Source organism: Rhinolophus sinicus, linkage group LG14 (genome assembly GCF_036562045.2).
Source record: "Rhinolophus sinicus isolate RSC01 linkage group LG14, ASM3656204v1, whole genome shotgun sequence".
NCBI lineage: Eukaryota > Metazoa > Chordata > Mammalia > Chiroptera > Rhinolophidae > Rhinolophus > Rhinolophus sinicus.
In genome coordinates, this window is record NC_133763.1 from 50,307,831 (window position 1) to 50,334,698 (window position 26,868).

The following is a 26,868-nucleotide window of genomic DNA, read 5'->3' on the forward strand; positions in this document are numbered from 1 at the left end:
TGATCCTTAGACTGTGGGAATTTGAGGCAACACCCTGTTCTAGAAAGTTAACCAGTGAAGCCTGAGTTTTCAATCAGTATGCAACATTGACTGAATTTTCTGGAGCAGGGAAGGTGGAACTCACTAAAGAGATTTTTGAAATTCAAAATTATGGCTTTTGGGAGAATTTTTAGTTTGATGGGTATGAAAGTGTACATAAAGGTGAAACATCAAAATATTTACAAAGAAATACATGACTCAATATTGTTAAACGCGGTGATATGTACCCATGTACATTTTGAGAGGATGGGAGGAGAGCCAGAGTAGTAATATTAGGTTGGTGCAAAAGTAATTGCGTTTTTTTCAACTATTTTTAACCTTTTAAACCACAATGACTTTTGCACTAACCTAATAGACCAGGGTGGTGTTGATTTAGGACATCTTAGAAAAAGAGAATGCTGATATTTATTTGGGCATCTCTGAATGCTGAATTTTTGAGTTTTAAAAAATCTGAGTATGATTCTGTCTTGCTCTAAGCTCCTCTCTTGGGCTTCAGTTTTTTCTTTCTTTCCCATTTTGCAGAATTCAGTACAGATCACTTTGCTCTTTGTTATGTCTGGGTTCCCTTAAATGCCAAAAAAACTATTTTGTTTTGGCAGCAGCAACTGCCTTACCAGGCTTGTAGCCAAGGCATGTTCTGAAATGGAGCTCTCTGGGACAGGGTTGTTCACGACCTTTCACCTAGTAGCCCGGTATTCTGATACAAGTCTGCCCCCTGATTCTTTCTCAGTTCCTGGTTGGAAGGAAGAAAGAATTTTGTAAACTCCTATCCTGAAAATAGGATGCAAACACTTGTGGGGTGCAGGGGAGAAAAAGGACAGGAGCTAAGTAGGGCTGAGTGCAGGAGTTTTGCAAGTGAGATCATCTTTACCTGTTCCTTCCCCACTCTGTTCAATCCCAGTGCCAACAGGAAACAAAGTGGTGACTGTTGTTTGCCTTCCCAGAGGTGATTGAGTTGTGAAGCCAAAGGGAGGGACGCGCCCTCAGCACTCTGTTACCAGTCAGAGACAGAGGCTGGTTGCACTTCTCTTTTCTTTAACCTCTGGCCTGACAAACCTTTAAGACCTCTAAAGACTCAGTTCCTAAGGCAAAACAAACTCCTTTCTTTGTCCTTTTAATCACTTCTGTCACCTCCAGATTAGAGGCAAATAAAGGTTTGAAAGGTAGTGTAGAACTGAGACTCCCCAACTGTGTGTGTGCCTCCCACTCAGATAAATAGGAATGCATTAATAATTGTATGGCATTTTGAGTCCAAAGTGCATTTATTGAGCACCTGTAATGGACAAAGCCCTTTACATAATTATCTCAATGATATTTTATTTGTAAGTTCATCTGTCATGTTGTTCCAGAAAGGATTTAAGGTTACATTGTTCATTTAATTCTCACAATAACCCTGTGACTCAGGGTTGATTAATTCAGGCTCAAAGGGTTAAGTAATTTGCCGGAAGTCATGGATTTTGTAAATGGAGCAAGATCTTGAACCCAGCTGTGTCTGATCTAAAGTACTGTATGTACTCTTTTCAATATGTTGTCCTACCTGAGCAGTGCTTAAGCACATCGTATCTTGTTTGATCTCCAGTATAAAGGATTCAGGGCAAGACATAAAGCTCTAGAGTTAAAGACGACACTAGCATTCTTTTAAAAACATCAACAGTTCCCTTATTTTATTTAAGCGATTTGCCCTAGGACAAACAGCTAGTGGAGTCACTCTCCAAACCCAGGCTTCTTAATACTTAATCTAGAGTTCATGTCTCTAGGATGCTTTGTGAGGATATTTTTATTTTTTTAGTTTAGCTTTAATTATTAAAAATACCTCATCTGAACAGGTAGGTTGTTGCCACAGGTGGGGGGTGGGCTGCTGGGTGAAATGGGTGAAGGAAGTCAAAAGGCACAAACTTCTAGTTATAAAATAAGTCTTGGGGATATAATGTATAGCAGTTAAAAATACTATATCACATATTTGAAAGTTGCCAAGAGAATAGATTCTAAAAGTTCTCATCACAAGAAAAGAAATCCTGTAATTATGTTGACAGATGTTAACTAGACTTATTGTGGTGATCATTTCACGATATGTATAAATCTTGGATCATTACGTTGTACACCTGAAACTAATACGTATGTTTACTGTACCAAAAACAAAACAAAAAAACCCACCTCATTTGGAAGACCAAATTTCATGTTTATTGGGACTATTTCTCTACTACGGTGAGGAAAGAATGGAGGTCTAGGAGTTGTCCGACTTCAGAGAAAGCTGGGGAAAAGAGATGAATTAATTTATTCAGAACTATTGCAGACTCATTTAAGATATTTGTTAAATTTGTTATTATATTTTAAAAAATCTTAATGCCTTCTCAATGCTATCACCACATCTGTTTTCTTTCCTGTAACATTTCTCAAGAGAATAAATAACTTACACTTCTTTCTCTGTTGACTAAACTTGTCCCTTTGTAATCTGACTTCTACCACTGAAATGGTTTTTTCAGGGTTTCCAGAGGAAACCAGAGTGGTTTCTTAGGCCTCATTCTTCTTGACTCCTGTATAATTTGAAAACTGCCATCTTTTAAAAATTTTGGATTTTATCCTTTTCTCCTTTTGTAGCAATTCCTTTTTTCTGTGCCTCCTGAAAGCTTTACTCAAGGGCTTGTCTTTGGTCCTTCTCTCTTTTTTTTTTTAAAGTTTGCTCTTCCGCACAGCCTATCTGTACATCACTTGTATAAAATCTATACTATACTTTTAGTCTGTCTCCAAAATTCCAGCTGGCATTTCAGACTTAATTTGTCCATTATGGAATTCATAATCTTCCTCCTGTGCTCAAACTCATTTCTTCCCTTTGTTGTTGTTGTTGTTGTTTTTTTAACATACATATTTAACTTTATTTATCATTGTCATTTAAAGCTTGATTTTATAAAACACAAAAAGACGTTTTTGAGTTCTGGGTCACCAGAATTTAAATAGTAGAAATATTGATAGCTTTGTAGGTGTAAGTAATATAAATTAAAATCAAATAACTGGAGGTGTTTTTTCAATATGGAAACTATACAAATGAAATAAATGGCAAAAGGACCTAGTAGCAATATTTTGTTATTTATGGCTTATCTGTCACTTTAGGACCTAAACAAACATTCTGAATATTCAGATTTCTTTTGTGGTGTTTCATATTTAGCTATCTCCCTACCTATATTCTGAGTCAAGCTACTTAACCAAAAGTTCTGATTTAGGAAGGCATTTAGCTTTATAGGAAAAGTTGTTCCATCTACAGTTACCACCTTTAAAAGGAATTGACATTACAGTGCTGATGTAGTCTGCTGGTTCCATTTTGAACAGTGTACAAAAAATTATGTCAACCCTCTGGAAAGTTAAACAGGAACCAAAAAATGGGACAGTTATGCACAGTTCAGTAAAATGCATTAAGTTTTCCACATCTGAAAATTAACCAATGAAATAAAACATATGAACTACATTTGACTTGGTTTCAGGAAAAGCACATTTGAGAATTGCATTGTTGTTCTCATCTCATCTTCAGTCATTGACAGGGATTCTGCAGGTCACCATGCTGTTTACTGGGTGGATTGTGGTAGCGAGGAAGGAACACAGACTGGCTCAGAGTTGGTAATGAACTGTGGTCCCACGACTCTTCCCATTTTCAGGTACAACCAAATCTTTGTATAAATCAGATCAAATGAACAAGAAACTTCCAACAGTGGTAGGAATGTCACTGTAGCTGTGATCTGTCTGATCAGTGAACCGGTTTCATCTTGGATAGCTTTCTGAGACTTTTCTCTGGGTGTACTGTCCTCTTTGACTTCTTGTCACACTTAATACCAGATTGCCATCTTTCAAGGACCTCACAGTATTTGAGATGACTTCCACCAGTTTCTGAACCGAACACTTGTGAAACCAATCTTTTGGTTGTTTCACCACATTATTTAGGTATTTCATGACCTCAGGATCAGTAGTTACAAGTAAGGTGAGTCTGTATTTCTGCACTGGAGTAAAGGTTTCAGATGGACATATGCGTATGTCACGCTGATCTAAAATGCTGTTGATGCCAAATGAGAAGAATTCTGCCACGATTTCGATTTCGGTGTGATGCCCTGCTCCCAGGAGAGCTACAGTGCCATGGCCAGGCCCCGTGAGCAGATGGCAACCGCAGGGCTCCCCGCTTTGTTTGTTTTTTAAATGGAACCATTATACATTCCCTCGGTTATCAAGGCTTAAAATCCAGGAGTTGTCTTTGGTGCCTTCCTCTGTGACATTCCCCACATCCAGTCAACTAGCAAAGGAAATTCTGTAGAGATCACCTTTCCAGTGTTTCTAGAATGCAGCTCTTATTTCTTATTCCACTGCCTCCACTCTGGTACATGTCCTTGTTAGTTTTGCCGAGATTATTTTAATAGCTTTTAACTGATGTTTCTGCTGTAATTTATAGACTATGACTAATCTAACAAAATTGAGTTCCAATCTGTTCCTGCAAGGTTCCAAAACCTATTGCTTAACAATCAAATTCAAATACTTCAACTTGGCATTTAAAGCCTTCACATTTGGCATCAACCAAACTTTCAGTCTCATTTTCCACTACTTCCTCCTGTATGTACCCTATAAATCAGCCAAACTTCAGTGTTTGGCTGTACGTACATTATAAATGTTAGTAACACTGAGTACTCAGTGTTCCCCTAATACATCCTTCTCTGCTGTTTTTAAAAATGCTTTTCTCTGTACCTGGAATGCCTGACTTTCCGCCCATCTCTGCTTTTTGAAATCCTTCCCATTCTTCAATAGACAGTCAAATGACTTTTCTTCTACGAAACCTTTCTCGATTCCCAATCCCTTCATCTTTCACCTTGCAACCAAATAGGATCTCATTCTCTTTTGAGTACTCGATAGCACGTTGTTTATATTTCTCACGTAGAACTTACATGTAAATTTCCTTTTCTCTCGTAGATAAGGAATTCCTGGAGAGCAGGAACTATGTCCTTATTTTTTTTTTATCTCTGTATTCTTCATAGCATCTAGCAGATTACATTTCATAGAGTAAATATATTATTAACTACAAATTGAATTGATAAATAAAGGTATGTCTCGGGAGTAGAATGTACCACTCATTCAGAATTTAGTATTGTTTCTTATCAATGTTAGGCTTTAAACCTGAACTTGAGTTCCTTCTGCTATACTGTAACTTATAACCAGTCCCTCTTCAAAGCCTAGGGCGGTAAGGAGGTGAGAGGTAATGACTTGTTTTTCTGAGGGGAAAATTGGACTGTGCTGATGTTTATAAATATGAAGGAAATGGTACATTTCGTACTTAGCCCGACTTCCCTTTTTCTGAGAAATTCTTAGTTTCTTACACAATTCAGTGATCCAGTTGGCTCAGCCCTGCCACCCAGTGGGTAAATGAATGTACTGTCAAGATCCTTCGGCCAAGAATTGTCTCAAAAACACATGCTTTTCTGAGACCTGAAACTTGACCCAACCTGCTCCTCTGAGTGGTGAAGATGATTCTTTGATTACGAGAAAAAGAAGTAGAGGAAGGAATGTGGTGTTCACGACCGAGAGGAAGAAACCACATATTAAAACAGTTTTTTGTTTTTTATCCAACATTTTTGTTATCTAACATTTAACAATACTTTCTTTGTTAACATTTATAGTGTCTGTAGAGCTAGCTATGCATGTGTGTTATAATGCAATTGCACAAACATTTGATTCTCACTAGATAGGCAGGCAGATAATTTGTAGAATGTATATTGCGATTCACAGAGCTCAAATAACTTGCCTAAGTTCACACAGCTAGGACAAAATTCATCTGATTTGTGGTTCACGGATCTTTCCACTAGAGCAGCTCTGATTCGTAAAAAGTCATCTCCTTTGTAAAGATTTCTCTGATTTCTCCAAGCAGATGTAATTGTTCCCTTTTTCATATTCCCACAGCATGTTGGACATACATCTGTATGTTATGATGTTGATCATTTATCTTGTGATTATCTGTTTATTTGTCTGTTCCTTCCCAGCAAACTGAGCTCCCCAAAGGTGGGAACCATGTTGTCTTATGGTCTGGCATAGTTTAGGTGCTTCAAAAATTCTACAGAAGGTTCCAAAATCAATCCATAGGATTATTCTAGCCTGATCAGCTAATGTGTAGCATATATAACCCATGCCATTGCTCATCCTTCTGGTTTTGGTTTCTCTCTGAAGCTGATGGTACTGCCCTGGCTGTAGACTTGGCTGTGGTAGATCCAGTCAGTGACCTCCATAAAGAGAACATAAAACCATGACAGAACATTTTCTATTTCAGTAAAGGGCCTTTCAATTCTTGGCTGGGGTAAGGTGGGGTGAGAAGGCAAAATGAAAAGGCTGATTCATTTGTTTTAAATCCGACTTACTAATTTCTCAGAGGTCAGAGTAGAAGGAAAGTGCTGTATCAAAGACTGATTACACAAAACGCTGGATATTAAAAATATTAGTTCTTTGATACAGCACTAGCAAAGAATGATTACAAAATAGCCCATAGTGGAGAATCTAGTTAACCTTCCTGATTTCTCTTTCACTTTCCCACTCTCCATTCACACACAAATTTTATCTCAGGAAACATATTTAATTTACTCCTTCCTATTAACTGTTGGGAGGATGAGGAATAACGTGGTTTGGAAGCAGGCAGAAAACTTAAGGAAGGCCTTTTATTTTGTAATGTTCTGCCTTTTCCTCTCCTTAGGTGCTGCTGCAGACCGCGGAAATGACTTCTGTTTCCTTGAGAAGAAATGTGGGAAGGAACTTGCCATGAAGCATACAAGGTGAGGTAAAGTGGGTTGGGAAGGGTTGTGTGGATCTGAGAAGCGGTTGAGGTGGCCACAGTTTAAGAAGTGAAGGGGAAAAGTTCAGGACATCCAAGGTGGAAATACCCTCCCTTTTAAAGGTCAAAATAATTTACTATAATGTAGTTGAAATCACATAGTATTTAATGCTTACACAAAAAATAGCAGTCTTCCGGTACCTCGACTGAGATCGTCTCTTCCAGTTCCGTCAGCTTTTTCATCCGGTATTTACTTCATATTTCTAAACCATATGTTTCTTAGTTTGGAAATATTAGACATATCTATTTTTTTTGTTATAGTAATTGAAATGTTAAGCATTTTACATCTTGTATCCCTGCCTTCCCTTTTCTCTTACCTCATCCTCCCAGTAGAGTTATATCACAATTTTGACTAAATCAATAGTCAGTGTTTACGTTATTGTCACTGTGTAAATAATATCCATGTGGAGCCAAGTAGAGTATTTTGATTGTTTCGTGTCTTGAACACCCCTTTGTTGTGAAGTTATAATAATTTATTGAAACAATTCATTTAGTGTCCTATGAACCTATCTTCAGTTTGTTTCTGAAATGCCAATTCTGCCAAATGCTTATTAATATTTTCTCTCAAATGGGCAACATATCAGATGAGCTAAGAAATTAATTTTCTTTTTCCTGGAGACTTACTCCATCCCCACTAATGCTTTTTAGTCACCAACGCCACCTGCTGACTGTTGGTAGAGTGGAAAGACAGAATTATGAGGCACAGGATGGACGTTTTTAAACTGGAAAATGTCTTTTCTATGGTCTCTGACCTAGAGAATGACAGTCTGGAGAAAGGAATGTAATTCTTGTGACAGAAAGAATATAAAATCATTAAACATTCTCTTCCCTTACCCCGTCATCCCCTTCTTTTCCGTTTTCCTAGAAAAAGGAAAGTCTGTTCTAATCTTTCTTTTTATGCTGTGGTCATTCTAAGCCTTCATCTGATCCACCAAAGGAGGAGGGAAAGGTGGGCTACCCATTTTCTTAAAAATGACAGCTTTATTGGGCATACGTGATGTATGATAAACCACGCCTATTTAAAGTGTATAATGTCATGGGTTTTGACATATGTATACCCATGAAATTGTTGCCACACTCACGATAATGAACAAGTTACTCCCCAAAATTTCCTCATGTCACTTTGTAATCCATTCCTCCCTCTCTCCACCCAACCCCAGGCAGCCATTGATCTCTTTTCTGTCATTACAGTTTTCATTTTTTGTAATTTTATATAAATGGAAGCAAACAGTATGTACTCTTTTTTTGTTGTTGTTTGGCATCTTTCACTCTCATTATTTTGAGATTCGTTATGTTGTTGTGTACTTGTATATCGTAGTTTATTTCATTTTATTGCTTAGTGGTATTTTCTTTATGGATTTGCTACAACTGGTGTATCCATTCACCTGTTGATGGAGATTTAGCTTGTTTCCAGTTTTTGGTTACTACAGACAGGATTTTTATGAACATTTGTACAGATACATGTTATCTTTGGCCAATACTCAGGAGTGGAATGTTTAGATTGTATGGTAAGTGTATGCTTAGCTTTTAAAGAAACTGCCAAATTGTTTTACAAAGTGGTTCTACTGTTTTACATTCCCACCAGCAGCATGTGAAAGCTCCATATCTTGTCAGCACTTGATATGGTCAAGCTTTTTAATTTAAGCCATTCTGGTGGGTTTGTAGTATTTTCTCATTGTGGTTTTAATTTGATTGGCATTTCCCTAATGCCTAATGATGTTGAGCATCTTTTCATGTACTTATTTTGAGCTACCCCTTTTAAATGCTCCATTAGTAACAGAGCTAACCCTAAAGTTGGGCAAAGGAAGCAGTATTACATGACAGGTGCCATAAAAGAATCTCATTCACCAGTTGGCTATGAATTCTTCTTAACTTACTTGAAATTCCTACACCTGAGGGATAAAATTACTGTTGAGTTAAGAGAACCAACATAAGGAGCAGTTTCTGAAAAAAGATGTTTTGAATTAGAATGCCTATGTTATCTGTAAGTGAAGGGAGAGCCTTAGATAGTTTTCCTCCCATTTTCTTCCATTAGATTGTTTTCTAGATTAGCTGAAAGTCATTTCAGAAAGTAAAGAGACTGTGCTTTGAGGAAATGGCAGAGTGGCTGTGGTCCTTAGAGGAGGTGGAGAGGAGAGAGTGGGGGATGAAGAATTGCAAAAGAAATTTGAAGTGGCAGACTGGGTAGGATGCCACTGTCTGGTAAGCACTGGCCAGTGTGTATATGGTCAGGTGAGTGAGACTGAGAGAAGAGGGGGAAGGTAAGTGTCAATATGTGATTAGATCAAGGGCAGGCCCTAGATGGTGGAGTCCCTGAAGGGGGAGACTGAGGCCGGGGAAAAGGGGGAAACACTGACTGTGCAAGTAACATCCTTCGTAGTCTTGTAGAGAGCAGCACTGTTACTATAGAGCGTCTTGGACTAGAACAGCCTCTATTCTGTCTTCTCTTCTACAAACTCGATTCCTTCAACTTTGGGTTTCCCCCCCTCCCCTGAGTTCTCCCTTTTGGGTTTCATATGACAAGGAAAAAGTAGCTTTTGTGTGGTGGCAGCCACCGCTGCAGCTCCCCTTTCCTGCCCAGCTCTACAACCGTGACAGAGAACCTTGACAAGGTAGTGTAGTGGTTAAGAGTTAAGGCTCTTGAGCCAAATGGCTGGGTTTAGTGTCCGGCTCTACCATTTATTAGCTGTATGACTGTGGGCAAGTTGATTAATCTTCCTGTACCTCAGTTTCCTTCTATTGAGAGGAGAATATTAACTCCCTTGGAGAGCTGTGAGCATTAAATGAATGAATAATTTAAAAGTGTTCAAAACATTGCTTGGCAGGTTTTAAGCTCTCAGTAAACGTTAGCTGTTAATTGAATTTAAACTCCTTGGCCCCACTTTCAAGGAGCTTCCTAAACAGGCTTCTGCCCTTCTATCCCATTACTTCTTTTCTACTTCATGTGAGTGTTGCGGGTTTCCTCACTGCGTCATGGATCTATGCATAACTCCAGAGGTTTCCATTGCCTGGAAGGTCCTTAATGTTAATAATTCAAACCCTCCCCAATCGTCAAAGATCACTTCAAATCCCATCTCCTCAACCACCTCTTATTACTTATTATTTCTTGAGTTCTCATCCACCATCTTCCCATCTGAATTCTCAGTCCCGTAGAATTTAGTGAATAATTACACACTCATCCCTCCTTCATGTGAATCAGTTTTGTCTCCCTTCCAGCTGGTAAACTTTCTGAGGGCAGAAACGGTATCTGATGCTTCTGAGCCCTCTTTCAGTGGAGTGAATACATTGCCTTTACTCCAATCCAAGCATCTGTAAAGAGATTCAACATAGGCAACAGAGGAGGATGTGAAGAATTCATAGTTTTAATAACAGATTACTTAGGGGTGGGGATGGTAGTTTCTTTCCTGTCCGTACCATTCTCCAAAGGCAGAGATTCCCTCCACCTAAGACCTAGACAATCCCCACTGCATTTGTGACCTGAGAGAGCAGACCACATCTTACCCACATATATTCATCAAATAGACTCTTTTCCAGAATCATGTCCTCCTCTTTCCACCTTCCAAGAGAAAAATCTCATTAGATTTTGAGTTTCTTACAGGTAACAGTCGTGTCTTCCTCTTTCAGTGCTTTCCCCTTAAAAGTCTCCATCCTTCAGTTTTCTGCTGACCATCAGGACCCCCATAACCTCTAAGCTTCTAGGGGTGCGCTCAGGAGTAGATGGACTGGAACAATTTGCTTATTATAAAGGGGCCTGGGGAAAGTGGTGGAGAATCCCGACAGAGGTCTGGAATGCAGAAACCTTATCCAGAATCCTTATTCTGCGATCATTTGACCCTGGACTACAGCCTTATCTGACTCTGGACACATGCCATTGTGTCATGTGTCTCCTAGTCCCCACTGTTCCCTTCAGTGATTCTTTATATTCTTCCCTGCCAATCTCTGCCCCCAAATCATTTCCAAACGGGCTTGGCCTAATTATTGAATGCAAAGCCACAGAACAAAGAGCCCAGAAAGGAGTGGGGCTGGGAGGGTCGCTGAGGAAAGAGGAACCCCGGCATCTGAGGGGAAGAGATGCAGGTTTTCTAAGTCTGGCAGGAAGGCTCGGGCATCCCCCAGAGCTGCCTGTGCTGCCACCGTAAAGTTGGGGTCACCAGAGATTAAAACATCAAAGACACAGGAATGAAAGTAAGCGTCTTCGACTGGCAGCCCTTCCTTGCACAGCTGTCTGGCAGTATCAACCGTTATAGCGCCCCGACGATTGCGCTCTGAGCGAGAGAGTCGCTGGCTTGGGGGGCACCCCCCAACACAGAGCTGCAGGTCCTGCTCAGCTGAGAAGGCCCTGGCCACGTCCTCCGCTACCTTGATGGAGAAGGAGAGCTGCCCAGCTGTCTGCCGAACGATTATGGTTGTACCAATATAGGCAGCGCGGATCTCCACGTGGCTCCCGGGGTTAGCAGTTCGAATGGACAAGCTGGAGCCCCCAGGGCGGGCACCTCCATTGACAGAACCATCTTCAAAGGCTGCAGGAAGATTGTCGACCTCTGCCTGGTAGACCTTCTGATCGATGCATTCCTGCATATTCTTAAATATGATGGTGAGCTGTGAAGGCAAGAGGGAAAGCAGTTCATTCTGGGCTCAGGGCATCCTGCCCCCTCCCCTCCTCCCAATCAGGGGTCTGATTCCCGCAGAGATGCCAGGCCTAGCGTGGCCCTCACTCCGGGATCCCTTCTTCTCTTTAACGTTGTAGTATTGCCTCATCCCGGCTCAACCCCTCTCTCCTTTTTGGCCTCCCGCTGAGCCACTCCCACAGGGGAAGGAAAAGGTTCCCTTCTGGAACGCCAATCCAGGGCTCCTCAGCTCTCTCCCCACCAACTTTCTGTTCAGTGTTTTCTGAATTTGAGTGCACTTCCCACCAGGGGAAAGTGATTTGCAAGAGCAAGTGTTTGGTAGGAGGGAGTGGTTCCCGCTGTGGGAGTGGTTGAGGGAGACGCATTGCTGCAGACCAGTGGGTGGGAGGGAGTGGTACCGTGGGGGCACCATGAGAGGGCCTGGGGGAGCACGAGTCCTGACCTTCCGGGTGGTGGTGGCGTTGGCCCCCGACGCCACGGGGGAGCTGGTGGCCTGGACAAAAAGGAAGTCATTATCCAGCAGGGGCCAAGCTCCTTGGACACGGCAGGTGTGAAAGTGGTGGTGGAAGCTGCGCACATGGGGGTCCCCGAAGGAGGCGCAATGCAAGAAGCCCGGGGGGCGACCGTGCAGCCGGGAAAACCGGCCTTCATAGTCACAGGGGTCTGGGGCGGGGGGGCCGGAGGAGCGCACCGGGCCGCTGCCGGGAAGGGCAGGGCCGCGGGGCGGGGGCGGCGCCGTGGGGCCCTGGCGGGAGCAGCTGTGCTGGATCATCAGGTCTTCGATGCCGTGCACCGCCGAGTGGAAGGCGAGGTCCCCGCGGCAGGTGCGCGCCGTGCGCCGAGTGCAGAGCGCGTAGGAGCGGAGGGCTCGACAGAGGCCGCCCGAGCCCAGCCCTGCGCCCCGGCCGCCGCCTCCTTCCCCTCCTCCCAGCGCTCCTGGGGAGCTCCCACCTCTGAGGCTCAGGGTGGACGATACATACTCAGCGTTGCAGCGGAGGATCTTGCATTGAGAATTAGCTGAGGGTAGGAGACAGAGGATGGTGAGACGGTCCCCAGGGCCCTGCTCTCCCACATCGCATCAGGGGGTTCCATCCGTTCCTAGAACCACTGAAGGTCTTCCCGTCCCCACTCCCCAGCTCCCTAGTCGTGTCTTCACTCAGTTTTGCTAAAAGTGTGTAAACCCGCTAGATCTCTTGTCCCTGGCCATCAAGGGCTTTCCTAGTGGCCTTCCCCAAGTTGAATGGGAAATAGTATGCTCCTGTTTGAGAGTGGGGCTTGTGAGCCCTCAGCACCCATCTCTTAATTGACACAGGCCCACCCCTCCATACAGCCTACCCCGTAGCATCCCAGACCCTTCCTTAGCCCTGCCTTACCATATCCACAGAGCAGCAGCAGGAGAGTGAGAGCGCCTAGAGTTGGGGGACTGCCATGGGGGAACCGCGGACTAGGGGACTGGCCTGGCTCCCCCATACCTATCCAGCCAGGTTCCCCCGGGCTCCAGTTCTTTCCAGCTGATGGCCCTCCTACCTAGTGAATTTTGACCCGCCGACCTGTAAGTGACTGAAAAAAGAAATTTGGCTGGGCCTGGGGAAAGAGGAGAGGTGAAGATTGTTCAGGATGATGCGAAGAGAATCTGGAAAGATCAGGAAGAGGATAAACAGACGAGAGGTTAAGCAGACTATAAGTGTGGCTGTTAAGCCTCTGTGCCCTGTTCTTGTGGCCACTTTCAGGTCCCTTATGCAATACCCCTAGGTGGGGGTGGAAGGAGCGTGGAGTGGACTGGAGGGGCAGAGTCCACTGTATTGCCCCATTCTAAGCTACCAAACAGCAGAAATATCAAAAAAGGAGGAATCATGGGGACTGATCAGATCTCAGTCATTCCAGTGGTTTCCCCAATAGAATAAAGATCTGGAAATACTTCAGAAACATACCTCTTATTTGCTCCTCCTCATCAGGAGGGGACACCTTCCAGGGATCATTCATTTCTTTTTTTCATTTGTGTCAGAATGTTCAGCAAGAAGGAGTAAGGGTGGAATAGCCATCTCCTCCGTATTCAAATGGAAAGGGAACCGATCTCTTTCATCTATTCTGGAGAGCTGCAATTATAAGTCCCCCTCTCTCGTGGAATAATGGGGTGCAACCCAAGCATGCAGTTCTTGAATATTTCAAACCTGACTGAAGAATCACTCTTTCCATTAATCTTCCCTTTGAAAACGTGGATGTTCTCAGGCTTTGGCTGAGGACAGAGCTTGGGGAGGGGCCAGCTCACTCCTGCCAGCTCCCCTTAGGGTAAGGAAATGATGGGGGGACAGTCATGCAGGAGGGAGAATACGATGGCAGGACTAGAGTTGTGGGGAGAAAGCATTTACAACAAGGAGTGGCCCCCACCCTCAGAAGCCCAGAGTGGAGGGCACTGCTAAGCAGGGGCAAGGTAGAGTATCAGTGACTAATCATCTGAGGCTAAATTTGGCCTTGGTGAGAAAACCACAGACTAGGGGATGTGGGAAACTCCTCCGAAAGAAGGACACTTCATCAGAAGTCTTGAGGTAACAAGATGAGAAGAGAGCTAAGGCTGCCAGAGGAGAGCCTGAGGATGAAACTTCAAATGGGCAGAGGCCCGAGGCCAGAAAGAAAGACAGGAGAAATGGAGATTGGGGCACCTTAGCATGGAAGAGATCCTAGCTTTTGGACCAGAGACATCCAGGTAGATGTCGTAAGTTTATGAAAGTCTTAACTTCAAACCAAAAGCTTATTAAAGGAATTGCAATTTCATTTTGACTTACTGTTTCCAGAGGTCAGACATTACTCTGATGTCCAATTCTCCAGCCATGACTGCCTACTCTGTTAGTCATCTCCAGTCAGGGGATCCCCGTCTTTCTCCATGTCTCCCCCAGGTCTCCAAACCGGCTGCAATCTCAGTGAGGTCAGGGAGCCAGAGAAGGTCTGGTGTGGGGGGGAAGGGGGAGTATATGGCTGGCAGGAGCACTGGACAGCTGAGTGGGGGAGGGAGGTGGCTACTGAGTTGACTGTTTTAAAAATAGCTAAGTCCAAAATTCCAGGAGTGTTGGTGGGGGTAGGGTGTGGGAGTGGGGAGGATGGGAGGATTAGAGAGAATATGAAGTATAAGGTGCCACGCGGGGGAGGGGGGACAGAAATAGGACAGGCAAGTCGGATATCTCATTCCAACTTATATGAGACTAGTCATTGCCTACTCCAGGCAGCCCTCCAGCATGGTCAATAGTGAGTTCCTGGCTTTTAAAAATTAGAGTGGGCAATTTGTATGCCTTTCATTCACCACTGTCATTCTTACTATATTGAATATGCATTTAGTTTCTAAGGAGTATATCTAGGAGGTAGCTGACTTTAAATACGATTGATACTGTGTTTCCCTGAAAATAAGACCTAGCTGGACAATCAGCTCTAATGCGTCGTTTGGAACAAACATTAATAAAAGACCCGGTCTTATTTTAGTATAATATAAGATCGGGCCTTATATTAATGTTTGCTCCAAACGACGCATTAGAGCTGATTATCCAGGTAGGTCTTATTTTTGGGGAAACATGGTAGCAGAGGTATAGTTCACAGCCCTTCCCCCATCTTTGCAGAATATTGCAGAACGACTGAAAAAGCCAGCTGTCCAAAGAAGAAATCTGAGCTCTAAGTTGTTTCAGATGAGGGTTTGTTTCAGTCCTGCAGCTCAGGTCCTTGCAGCTGTCTATCCCCCTACTGCCTCCATTTCATTCCCTTAGTTATAAAGCAAATTTCTCCTCCCTCCTTTTCACCAATACACACACACACACACACACACACACACACACACACACACCCCTTCTGAGTGGCTAGGAGTGAGGGTAGGGGGAGACTAACAGAGGCAAAGAGGTGGATAAAGAATGGGGATATAATTTTCTGAAGGTTGCCAATTCACAGGGGAGTAGACTTGGTGAGATACACTGAGAGAAAACGAGACTCAGATGATTTTGTGAAGTAACACATTCTTGTGACTTTTTAATGTATTGAACCCAAAGAATTCAGCCATGTCATATTTTTGCAGCCATAGGCATCTGGGATCATCTCTCAGTACCTGCCAAGTGAAATTAACACAAGGGCTGATTCCAGAAAGTGTCACATAGGCCTCTGCATTCATTGACTCTACATTTAATTCAGAATCTAGAGGCCCACACAAGTCCCTTCTTTTTATTATACATACATATCTGACAAATACAGTTTTTCACTCAATCACATGAGGCCATATCATAAGGCTTTTATCACAAAAATGTAAAATGCCCCCAGTCCAGATATTTAAGTGACTTCAAAACACAGTAATTTGACCATGTCATCCCAAGTGAGATATACCCTAAGGACACAAAGAAATGTGAAAATATTTTAAAGTAGTCACATTGTTGGTGGTAGTGTTGGTATTATTATTCTGAAACTATTGTAGATGTGTTGTGGGGTAAAATGAATGAGTGTTAATATTAGTGTCTTTGTGAACTAGGATTTTTGGTGTAGAATAAAGAGATACAGACTTATGGTTGATGAAAGTAAGTAAAAACTCTGTAATTCTGAATTTAAATGGGAAATATAACTTGGAGCTCATGGTGTTTTTATCCTAAAGCGTTTCCCAGCTTTATCCTAAAAAGGTCTAAAAATAATAACTCAGTAGCAATGAACACACCTAGTGTTCAGACTGAGCTCTCTAAATACTATTTCCCACTAAAAGGAACTCCTTGGAGAAATGACTAACTTCAGGTATGGTGCAGGAATTGTCCAAGATAAGCAAGGAAGCTTTCAACGGACTGTTAAAATTGTATTAAAAGGACTCAGAAGCTTCTAGAATAATTTCCACTGGCCAAACATGGGCAATTTGAGTGTCAAAATGGACACTATCAGCAACATATTTGATATATTTAAATCTGTGAGTTCACAGTGATACTTAAAAATACAAATTTATTGGTTACTGTTGGAGAATGCTAGGAGATCAACTCATCATTTTGAAAACTGCTAGTAATTGGAAAGAATCAAGCATTGATCCGATCCTGTTTTTCCCCTGTGAGAACTCATGATGAGGGGGAAATTTCTCTTGATAGAAAATTTCCAGCAAATGAATGAAGAAGGAATGGCATAGTTAGAATATCAACATTTTTGTAACTTCTACTGAATTAATAATTCTAGGCAGTGATCAACACTGGCTGTTATCCATCACAAGAGAAGCAACAAACATTATGTCCTGCTGGTCATAGGTGGAGTATACAATTCGACCTATGAGGTACCCTTGTAAAGAAACCCTTCAGTCTGAATCTGATCAAGCTCTAGTCTAGAGCTAACTACAAAATTTACAGGAAATACAGCAGACATCAAATGATGCAAATCCATACTGTGGGAATACTTTAGAGCACAAATGTCCTGGGGTCTTCAACAGACCGTGTTTCCTGGAAAATAAGACCTAGCCGGACCATCAGCTCTTATGTGTCTTTTGGAGCAAAAATTAACGTAAGACCGGGTCTTATATTATAGTAAAATTAGACTGGGTCTTATATTAACACGGTAAATTGGAAGAAAGAAAAAAGATGAAGAGGGAACCTCTCCTAGCCACTGGATCACCGGGGAACCACCTTTTACTGTGGCTAGCAGTGAGAACAAGGTAGACATTTGCTAAATCGACCTTGAGTACTCAGTCAATACTTAGCTCAGAGCTGTAACAGAACCATAGGCAAACAGATTCTGCTCTTCCAGCTCCAAGAGTATTTCACATTGACTTTGAAGTAATTCTATTCTGACCATCAAGTAGTTCCATTACAGTGTGTGCCTTCTTAGATTTTGTTCTGTTTATTTAATTTATGTTTGTTTCTATCTTGAGGTCTTGCAGAGGGAAAAACTCTCTATTAACTATTTGGGTAGAACTTAATTCCGTCGTGCTGCCATGTTTTCCAGAGTGGCTGTACCATTTTATAGTCCCACAAGCAATATATGGATGATCTGGCTTCTCTGTATTATTCTCACCAGCATTTGATGTCATTATTTTTCTAGCCATTCTTATAGGTATGTAATGATATTTAATTGTGGCTTTAATTTGTATTTTCCTAATGGCTAATGATGCTGAGTATCTGTTCATATGCTTATTTATTTACATATCCTCTTCAGTGAAATGTCTCTTCATGTCTTTGACCATTCCTTATTGGGTTGTTTTATTACTGTTGAGTCTGAGAGGTCTTTATATATTATTCTAGAGAGTACTCCTTCCTAAGATATGTGGTTTACACATGTTTTCTCCCAATCACTAGCTTGTCTTTTCATCCTCATAACGGTCTTTGGCAGAGCAAATGTGTTTTAATTTTGATGAAGTCTATTTTATAAGATTTTCCTTTTACAGAAAGTGTTTTTGATGTTAAATCTTTGTCTAGCTCTAGATCATGAAGAGTTTCTTCCTAAGTTTTATGCTTCACGTTTAAGTTGGTGATCCACTTTGAGTTAGTTTTTATGTAACCTCTGAGACTCAGGGAGGGTTTTTTGTTTGTTTGCCTATGAATGTCCAAGTTCTACAGCAATGTGTATTGAAAATCATTCTTCCTCCATTGAATTACTTTTTGTACTTTTGTAAAAAAAAAAAATCAGTTGCACATATTTGTGTAGGTCTACTGCTGGGTCCTTTGTTATGTTTTATTGATCTGTGTATTTATCCTTCTGCCACTACCACACCATCTTGACAGGTGTAGCCTTTTAATAAGTCTTGGGTAAAATCCTGAGTAAAACAGGTAAGCTGATCCCTCCCACTTAAGTCTTCTTTTTCAAAATTTGTTTTAGCTATTCTAGTTCCTTTGCCTTTCCATATAACTTTCGGAATAATTTTGTCTACATCTAAAAAAAAAACATCTTTCTAGGATTTCCGCTTTACTAATTTTTTTATTGTGGTAAAATACACATAATATAAATTTCACAATGTTAACCATTTTAAAGTGCACAATTCAATGGCATTTAGTACATTCAAAATGTGAAACCATCACCAATATCTAGTTCCAGAACATTTTCATCGCCCTAAAGGAAAACCCTGTACCCATTATGCAGTCACACCCAGACCTCTGGCAATGACCAATCTGCTTTCTGTCTTAATGGGTTTGTCCATTCTGCACATTGCATACAAATGAAATCATATAATATGTGACCTTTGTGTCTGGCTTCTTTCATTATATATCATAATGCTTTTGATATCATCCAAGTTGTAGCATGTCAGTACTTTATTCATTCTTATGTCCAAAAAATATGCCATTGCATGTATATATTACAATTTGTTTAACTGTCCATTCCTTGATGGACATTTGGGTTGTTTCTACCTTCTAGATATTGTGAATAGCATGTGCTATGAATGTGCATGTACAGCTATTTGTTTGAGTATGTGTTTTCAGTTCTTTGGAATAAATACTTAGGGGTGAAATTATTGGATTGTGTTCTATGTTTAACTTATCGAGGAGCTGCCTAACTGTTCTCGACAGCAGCTGCAACATTTTACATTCCCACCAGCAATGTACAAGGGTTCTAATTTCTCATTCTCACTAACATTGTTATTTTCCATTTTAAAAAATTACAGCCATCCTGGAAAGTGCGAAGTGGTAACTTATTGTGGTATTGATTTGCATATCCTTAATGACTAATGACATTGAGCCTCTTTTCATGTGCTTGCTGGTCATTTGAATATCTTCTTTGGAGAAATTCTATTCAAATCATTTACTCATTTTTAAATTGAATTGCTTGTCTTTTTGTTCTTGAGTTGTATCCCCTTTATTCTAGAAGGATATTTTTTCTGGATATAGGAATCTGGGTTCCTTTCTTTCAGCAGTTGAAAAATTTTGTGCCACTTCTTTTGGCCTCCATGTTTCTGATACGAAATCTGCTGTCATTCAAATTGTTTTTCCCCCACAGATAAGGTGTCATTTTTCACTGCTTTCAAGATTTTTTCTTTGTTTTTAGCTTTCAGCAATTTGACGATGATGTGTCTAGGCATGAATTTATTTGGGTTTATCCTCTTTGGGGTTTTCACAGCTTCTTGAATCTGTAGGTTTATCCCTTTTGCAAATTTGGGGGAGTTGTCAGCCTTACTTTTTATAGTCTTTTTTCAGTCCTATTCTTTTTATCTTCTCCTGGGAATCCAATGACACAGTGTTAGGTCTTTTGTTATAATCCCACAAGTCCTTGTCACTTCGTTCTTTTCTTTCCATTCTGTTTCATCTGTTGTTCAGATCAAGTAATTTCTGTTGTTCTGTGTTCTAGTTCACTGAGTCTTTCTTCTGTCCCCTCCATTCTGATGTTGAGCACATCCATTGGGTGGGTTTTTGTTTTTTAACTTTTTGGTTCTAAAATGTCCAATTTGTTCTTCTTTATATCTTCTATTTCTTTGCTGAAACTTTCAATTTATTTGCTGGGCCAGTGTATTTTTTCATTTGTTTCAAGCATGTTTGTAATTGCTTGTTGATACATTTGTATGATGACTGCCTTAAAATCTTTGTCAGATAATTTTAACATCTCTTTTGTATAGGTATTGTCTGTTTTCATCCAGTTTGAGATATTTTTTATTCTTGGTATGCTGAGTGCTTTTTAATTAAAACCTGAGCATTTTGTGCTCTGGATCATATTTAAAAGTTTAGGTTTAGTTGGCTTTCTCTGATACTACTTAGGCAGAGGAAACGTGTGTGCTGGGTGCGGGGAAGGGAGTGCCAGGTAGATGTAGGTGTCCAGGTTCCCCATTTGACCTCCATTTACACCTGAGGAGAGGGGTTCCTCATTACTGCTGGGCAGAGTAGGAGTTCCAGCTCCCCACTAGGCCTTCATTGATACCAGCCTGTCTGAGAGAGATGAGTGCCTCTTTATTGCTCCCTACATGGCCTCCACTGACTGGGGAATGGGGGTGGCCTTGTTATCACCAGGTGTTGGTAAAAGTACTGACTCTCTACTAATTTTCCCTGGATACCAATCCAGCAGGGAAGGGGAGAAACATCTCTTTATAGGCCTGGTGAGGGTGAAGTCTAGGCACCCCATTCAGTTTTTGCTGGTGTGGGTAGGGGTGAGCCACAGTTTTTTCTGTGGTGTTTGGCTGGAGTAGAGTGGTTATTATCTAAAAGTTTTCAGTTTTGCTAGGCTGCCTCTGTCCTGGTCCTTTGGCTAAAGAGAGCAGGCTTTTGTTGTTGGTTGTTTTGTTTTTTTTGGCTGCACCCATTGGCATTTCCAGGTTTCTGGCTTCGTCAGCTCCAAGTCTGTGATATATGAGGCAAAAAAGACAAAACAAAAAAGCAAACAAAAAGCAACCCCAGGAAATCACCACTGTGTGGTTCCTTGAGTTCTGAGGCCCTTAGCTGGTCTTCCTCTTTCTCTCCATCTTTCAGAGCCTCTTATGTTTATTTCATATGGAGTGTCCAGAGTTTTTCATTGTATTACCATGTGTCTCCAAATATAAGCCCTAACCAGAAAATAAGCCCTAGCATGGTTTTTCAGGATGACGTCCCCTAAACATAAGCCCTAATGTGTCTTTTGGAGCAAAAATTAATATAAGACCCGGTCTTATTTTCGGGGAAACATGGTAGTAGGAGGACTAGAGAAAAGTATATCTAATCAATCTTCCCTGATCTGTTTTCTTTTATTCACTTGTTTATCTTGTTTTCCACTAGATTGTGAGCTCTTTTAAGTATATTTTTGTATCTTCAGTACCTAGTCTGGCACATAATCTGTAAATGTTTGAAAAAGGAAAAAATAAAACAGATGGTGGAATAAAATGAATGAATCACACTCCTCCCTCATCCATTTTTAGGTGTGCAGTGCCAGGAAGAGGAGGCTTAAATCCCATCCTGCATGATGAGATTACTCCTGGTGCTTTGGTGTTGAAAGGTGGTCTAGCTCCCAGAGCTCCTTCTTAGGTTCTCATGTGCTACCAAAAATTACCAGCAGGTGGCAGAAGAATCGAGGAAAATGAACTTGACTACAACTTAAAGAGGCCGATTTCTGACATGGAGAAAAAAATCCGTTACCTTGTACCCAGCCTGGGTACAATTCCAAGATGCTACTCTGAAGGTTATGCATTTTTTTTTTGGCGGGGGCTACAGGTAGCTGTCCAGTGGGAACAGAGCTGCAGTAAGAGGAGGTGGGTTCTCTTGGGCTCCTTGGTGACATGTAACAACAGGATAACTTGGTTTTTGTGAAAATAAATGTCTAGCATTTAGTTACTCTTTTCCCTAATTTTTGGCGTTTAAACCCATAGGAAGGTGAAGATTGGATGACTTGAGGATTACTATTTTTCCTAAACAAAATTTTAACACTGATACTTTAAAAGCAAAACAAAACAACAAAAAACTCCCACAAAGACCCCATAATTTTACCACCCATTTTTTGCCTATCAGACCCTGCTGATATGTACACATCATTGATTATTTAATTTCGAATTCTCTTTTTCATTTATTATCAAAAGTATTTTCTGATGTTAAGATGGGGAGGTGTTGCCATTAAAAATTTCTATTCGAACTTGAGCAAAGAGTTAATCACAGTGCAGTCATCTGACCAAACAAGATCTTAATGGAGGCTTTTGATTGTTTATTTGTTTCATTTTTGTTTTTCTCAACTTTTTATTTTTAAAACTTTCAAACCTACAGAAAAACTGAAAGGATAGACTAATGAACACTTAATTAGTTCATTATTCATCTTCCTTCTCCTAGATTCATAACTAACATTTTTCCACATTTGCATTCTTTTCCCTCTCATATGAAGTTAATTTGCATACATTGATGGATTTGGTTTTAAAAGTTCCTTCATTCCCTAGACTACATGCCTACTTGCACCCCAGTTTTCTTTCTCCTCATTCCCTCTCTTCCTTCTCCTTATTTAAAAATTTTAAAGCTCCAAAACCCTGCCCATCAGTGAGTTATACTCAGATCCTGCTGACCACCAAGCATCCGTAGGATGAGCAACTTCACTGGTCTGTAATATCGCTTTGGCCAACAGAATTTGGTCTAAATTCACAGCAGATGGAAAAAAGCTGGTGTGAGACCTGGTTCTCCTAGTGGCACTCACACAACAGCCTTTATATTCCTTAAGGAAAAGTTCCTGGTCAATTGTCAAAGCCCCAACTGGAGACCTTTATTTTCCTGCTGATCACAATTCAGGGAATCACTGCAACTACGTGAAGTTGAGAGCTTCCTTTCTCACTTTCTTGCTCTTTTCTCCGAACATTCGTCTCTGGTTGTGGGGACTGATCATGTGTAAACGATCCTCCCTCAGCTCTGGGAGCCAGGCCTAGCAGTTCTCTCACGGGGTTTCTACTCCAAAAAAGAAATAGGAGGAAGTAGTTTCGACATGGGGAAGGTCCAAGTATTACCACCAAAAAACACCTCAGAAACCTACCTTATTGAAACAATATCAATAAGAATAAATAGAAACACGAATTGGAACTATATACATTCTATCAGGCAGTCCTACCAGCGTCCCTGGTGGTCTAGTGGTTAGGATTCGGCGCTCTCACCGCCGCGGCCCGGGTTCGATTCCCGGTCAGGGAACAATGTTTTTATTCTTTAGTAATCTATAGAATTCCTTTTAAATGATTAGTATTGTTTTTCCTAGTTATAATGTCATTAATATTTTATGCAAATGGAAGTACCTGCATAAATAAGTATATATTTAAATATGTTCCTCCCCTTGCATAAATGATATCAAATCTATACAATCTTTTCTGCACTTTTCCTTTTTGATTTAACGATGTATTTTAAAACTGATTCCAGGTTAGACATAAAGAACTTCCTCATTCTGTCTCATGGCACTAGTATTCCATTGTATGAATATTCCATAATTAATCGAACCAGCTTCCTATTGATGGACACTTGGGCTCTTTATAAACCTTTGTTATTACAAACAATGCTGCCATAAATAACCTTGCATATATATCATTTTGCACGTATAGGAAATATCTGTGAGAAATTGAAATGCTGATTCAAAAGGTATGGCCATTTGTGGATAGTGCCAGTATGCCCTCCTCAGAGGTCAGACCAATTTATGTTCCCACCAGCAATGGACAATGTAAAAAATCATTTAAAAAAAACTCATGTGGGTTTTCATCAAAATTGATTTATTCAATTGTATTTCTGGACTTTTAGGCCCCCCACCCCCTAAAATTCTGGTTTTATAGATAACACTTTGATGAACATTGTGTAGATACATCTTTGTGTGTATCCTTAGATATTTTCTTAGGATAAATTCTTTGAAGTGGAATTACTACTTCATATTAATGGATTAAAGAATTAAATGCAAGAACTAAAACAAAAGCTACAAAAAAAAAAAAGGATTAGTTACCTTAATATTGGGCCAGAGAAGACTTTTCCAAGATAAAAAAGCAAACACAGAAATCATAAAGGATAAAACTGACAGATCAGAGCACATAAAAACAGGAAACTTCTGCTTATTTAAAAATCCTATAAATAATATGAAAAGACAAATGATAAACTGGTATAATCAGTAATATAAATTAATTATATTAACAAATACCCAATAGAAAAAATAGACAAAGCATATGACTTAGTGTCAAAACTAATACAAATAACTGGTAAAGGTATGAAAAATGATCAACTTCAATAGTAATAGAATATATGAATATTAAATGGCACTCCATATTTTTATCTTGCATTTTTGTAAAGATGAAAAGAATGACGATATCCAATTGACTGATGTAATTTGGTAATACTTCATCGAATAGTGAAAATTGGTGATCTCTCTCCACCCAGCAATTTTGTAATATGTATCTAAAGCTTAAAAATGTGCATATATTTTCAACTGCAACTTTACCAGTATGCATTTGTCCTAAGAAAACATTCTCAAATGCGTAATCACAAGTGTATAGAAATAACTCGCGCAGTAGAGCCTTAATTCTTCCCCTGGGTTTCAGAGGTCCCCTTCAAACGATAAACTAGAATTGACTTTCCTTAAACCGGTGAAATAAGAAACTACCACAGAATTTTCATTATGATTATAAGAGAAAGTCTAGAGTTTCTTTTCCTCTTTCTTCTTTCGCTCTGTGTTGAAAATTCCTTTTAACATGAATCTCAAAATAGGAAAGAAAATGTGGGACCAAAAGTTGACGAGCTAGTCCTCATAAGAAATCAAACCAAGAATGTTTGTTGTGTGCGTTGGTGGTATAGTGGTGAGCATAGCTGCCTTCCAAGCAGTTGACCCGGGTTCGATTCCCGGCCAACGCATCCTTAGCTTTTTGCTTTTCTCCCAAATTGAGTAGACCCCCACCCCCCAAAGGGTCTTTGCCCACCCTACGCGTCCTTGCGAGAATCTCTCCCGAGAGTGAATCTCCAGGTTTTTTTGTAGCTGCACCCCCAAGCCAAGTCCGTCTGCTGAGTTCGGCTGCTGGCTTCGCACCAGTTTGTGATAATAGCCTTTTTGGGGGTCTTTAAGGAAGTTTCTGAAATAGACGATTGGCAGGTTTGTTTTACTTAATTCTCGGAGGCAAAGTTTCTGATTTACTGAGTCAGAGTAAGGAAGTCAGCCCAAGCACCCGCGTTACCGAGACAGAGCTCGCGGAGTTACCTCCCGCAGTTCGGGAAGCAAGAAAAAATAAAGGGTGGCCATCACCCCCTTCCGCAGCTCACCAGCTCCACTTATTTTCCGGTTCCACCATTCCGGGGACAGATATCTCAATTCCAGAGTCCAAGCTGGAGATGTAAATAGGGAAATCCTCGGGGGGGTGGGGGGGAAGTTGATTCTTTGGAGGGGATAGAGAGAAGATAGATACATGAGGAGGGGCGATTGGGGACTGTCCCCCGGCCGCAGCCGCCGCTCTCTGGCCTCAGTCAGGACCTGGGCGCGCCGCCGCCTGGCGGAGGGGGTGATGCTGGCGCCGGCACCGCGGGATTCAGGGGCTCAGAACCAGATTCAGGCGTCTGGGGTTGGAGATTGCAGAATGGAAACGTTTGTATGGGATTTTGACCTAAACGGATCTCTCGAACTGAACAAGTGAAGTAGCAGCACAAAGTATGTATTTGACTCAAAAGGCATTAAATTCAGCCCCAATCCGCCGCTTTGCGGGTGGCGCGCCGTGATCGTATAGTGGTTAGTACTCTGCGTTGTGGCCGCAGCAACCTCGGTTCGAATCCGAGTCACGGCACATGGGTGTAGCTGGCTTTGGCGGCTCTGTATTTTAACTTTTTAAGGGTGGAAAACGTTTATATTTCCGCTTTTGCGCGAGGCAGCGTCCCAGAAGTGCAGCCAATGCAGTGGGTGAATAATTGTCTCCACTCAGCTCACGCCGCGTCTCGCCAACCTAGGGGAGCTTAACCAGTCCTGGCGAGAGTGTTCAGGGCGGGATCCCGAGCCTTGGAGCGGCGACCCAGGCTGCAGAGTCAGGTACCTTCTGCTGCACCTGAGCGGAGCAGGGACTCCCCCGCTCAGTGCCTCTTCCAGAGGCTGGAGAAAGGAACGCTTAGGGGACGGGAGACCTCCCACGAGCCCGTGCGCCTGAGGCTCCGAATCCTGTCCGCGTTGACATCCGCGGTACTTTTGTATGTAATGAATATGGTATTTAAAAATTCTAGTATTTAAAACCAAACTCGTGCCCCAGATGAATAGCGAATTGGATCTGTTTTCCACAGTGTCGTGTCAACACCCGCGGGTCGTCAAGATTAGGAGAGAAAAGGGGCTTCGGGTGGAGAAGAAGGAAGCAGGGGCTGCAAGCAGCCCCAAGGATCCGGAGCACTAGTCCCGGCGCCGCTCCGCGTGCCGAGCTGTCTGCGCCTCTTATCCTGGTTCCCTGGCGTTGTTTCGCCGCCTCCTCAGGACTGCGGGTCCCAGATGCCAGGTTCTTCTCAAAGTGACCCGGCCCAAAAAAATTGGCGGAAACATCGAGGCGTCGGGACCAGTGACCCTGCGTCCTCCGCAAGCCCGCCTGGCTCTGCGCAGTCCCGTTACTCTGTCAAAGCTTCGGGTTCCTTGGTAGTAAAGGCTGGTGTTGCGTCTACAAAATTCTGGATCACATCGTGACTGCACACCCGGTCCCTTAAAAGAAGGTATACCAATATAAGAAAGGCTTCTCCAGCGGCGCCCGGCTAGCTCAGTCGGTAGAGCATGAGACTCTTAATCTCAGGGTCGTGGGTTCGAGCCCCACGTTGGGCGTAGCTCAGTTTTTTCTTCCCATCTGTGTTTACTTAATTTCCGACAGACATCAGCTGCTTTCTAACTAGCCTTTGTGGTCACTATTGTTTTAAACTGCTATAAATGACTTCAGGAACTGCCTCTATTCGCCCCAAATTCAACAAAAAAGAGTACTCCAGGCCAGGGATTTGAGCAACTCAAGTCCTTGAGACCGGAGTCTCATGGAGAGCTGTGACAAGA

General features: G+C 41.7%; 1 protein-coding gene, 1 long non-coding RNA gene, 4 other non-coding genes and 1 pseudogene across 11 annotated transcripts in view; 5 read left to right on the forward strand and 2 right to left on the reverse strand.

Annotated features, from left to right (window-relative positions):
- LOC109451559 (uncharacterized) overlaps nt 1-26,868 on the forward strand; it is a 43,327-nt gene that overhangs the window by 1,517 nt on the left and 14,942 nt on the right. For all 3 annotated transcript variants that reach the window (XR_002137987.2, XR_002137988.2, XR_012491827.1), the window contains exon 2: nt 6,746-6,824. This is a non-coding gene — a long non-coding RNA (uncharacterized LOC109451559). The remainder of the gene's footprint in view (nt 1-6,745; nt 6,825-26,868) is intronic.
- Nucleotides 3,126-4,160, reverse strand: LOC109451546 (mitotic spindle assembly checkpoint protein MAD2A; annotated as a pseudogene).
- HJV (hemojuvelin BMP co-receptor) lies at nt 10,230-14,481 on the reverse strand. Of its 4 annotated transcripts, none has more exons than XM_074319080.1 (4): nt 14,295-14,481; nt 12,885-13,095; nt 11,954-12,528; nt 10,230-11,482 (listed from the first exon to the last, which is right to left on the reverse strand). In XM_074319080.1, exons 2-4 carry the CDS (start codon nt 12,979-12,981, stop codon nt 10,859-10,861), a joined length of 1,296 nt encoding a protein of 431 aa, XP_074175181.1. In that variant the 5' UTR covers nt 12,982-13,095; nt 14,295-14,481; the 3' UTR covers nt 10,230-10,858. The 4 variants fall into 4 exon arrangements, with proteins under 4 accessions (XP_074175181.1, XP_019595417.2, XP_019595416.2 ...); XM_019739858.2 differs by having other exon boundaries at nt 12,885-13,144; XM_019739857.2 differs by having other exon boundaries at nt 12,885-13,071; nt 14,295-14,480.
- On the forward strand, nt 22,968-23,039 carry TRNAE-CUC (transfer RNA glutamic acid (anticodon CUC)). The gene has a single exon. It is a non-coding gene; the product is annotated as a tRNA-Glu (tRNA).
- TRNAG-UCC (transfer RNA glycine (anticodon UCC)) lies at nt 24,657-24,728 on the forward strand. The gene has a single exon. It is a non-coding gene; the product is annotated as a tRNA-Gly (tRNA).
- On the forward strand, nt 25,574-25,645 carry TRNAH-GUG (transfer RNA histidin (anticodon GUG)). Its single transcript has one exon. It is a non-coding gene; the product is annotated as a tRNA-His (tRNA).
- On the forward strand, nt 26,577-26,649 carry TRNAK-CUU (transfer RNA lysine (anticodon CUU)). Its single transcript has one exon. It is a non-coding gene; the product is annotated as a tRNA-Lys (tRNA).

Excerpts from the sequence above, each read along its gene's own strand:
- HJV (XM_074319080.1), bottom strand. The coding sequence starts at position 12,981 with ATGGGGGAGCCAGGCCAGTCCCCTAGTCCGCGGTTCCCCCATGGCAGT. Across the intron at positions 12,529-12,884 it reads GCTGCTGCTCTGTGGATATG|CTAATTCTCAATGCAAGATC; the intron begins GTAAGGCAGGGC and ends TCCTACCCTCAG. Across the intron at positions 11,483-11,953 it reads ACGCCACCACCACCCGGAAG|CTCACCATCATATTTAAGAA; the intron begins GTCAGGACTCGT and ends TTGCCTTCACAG.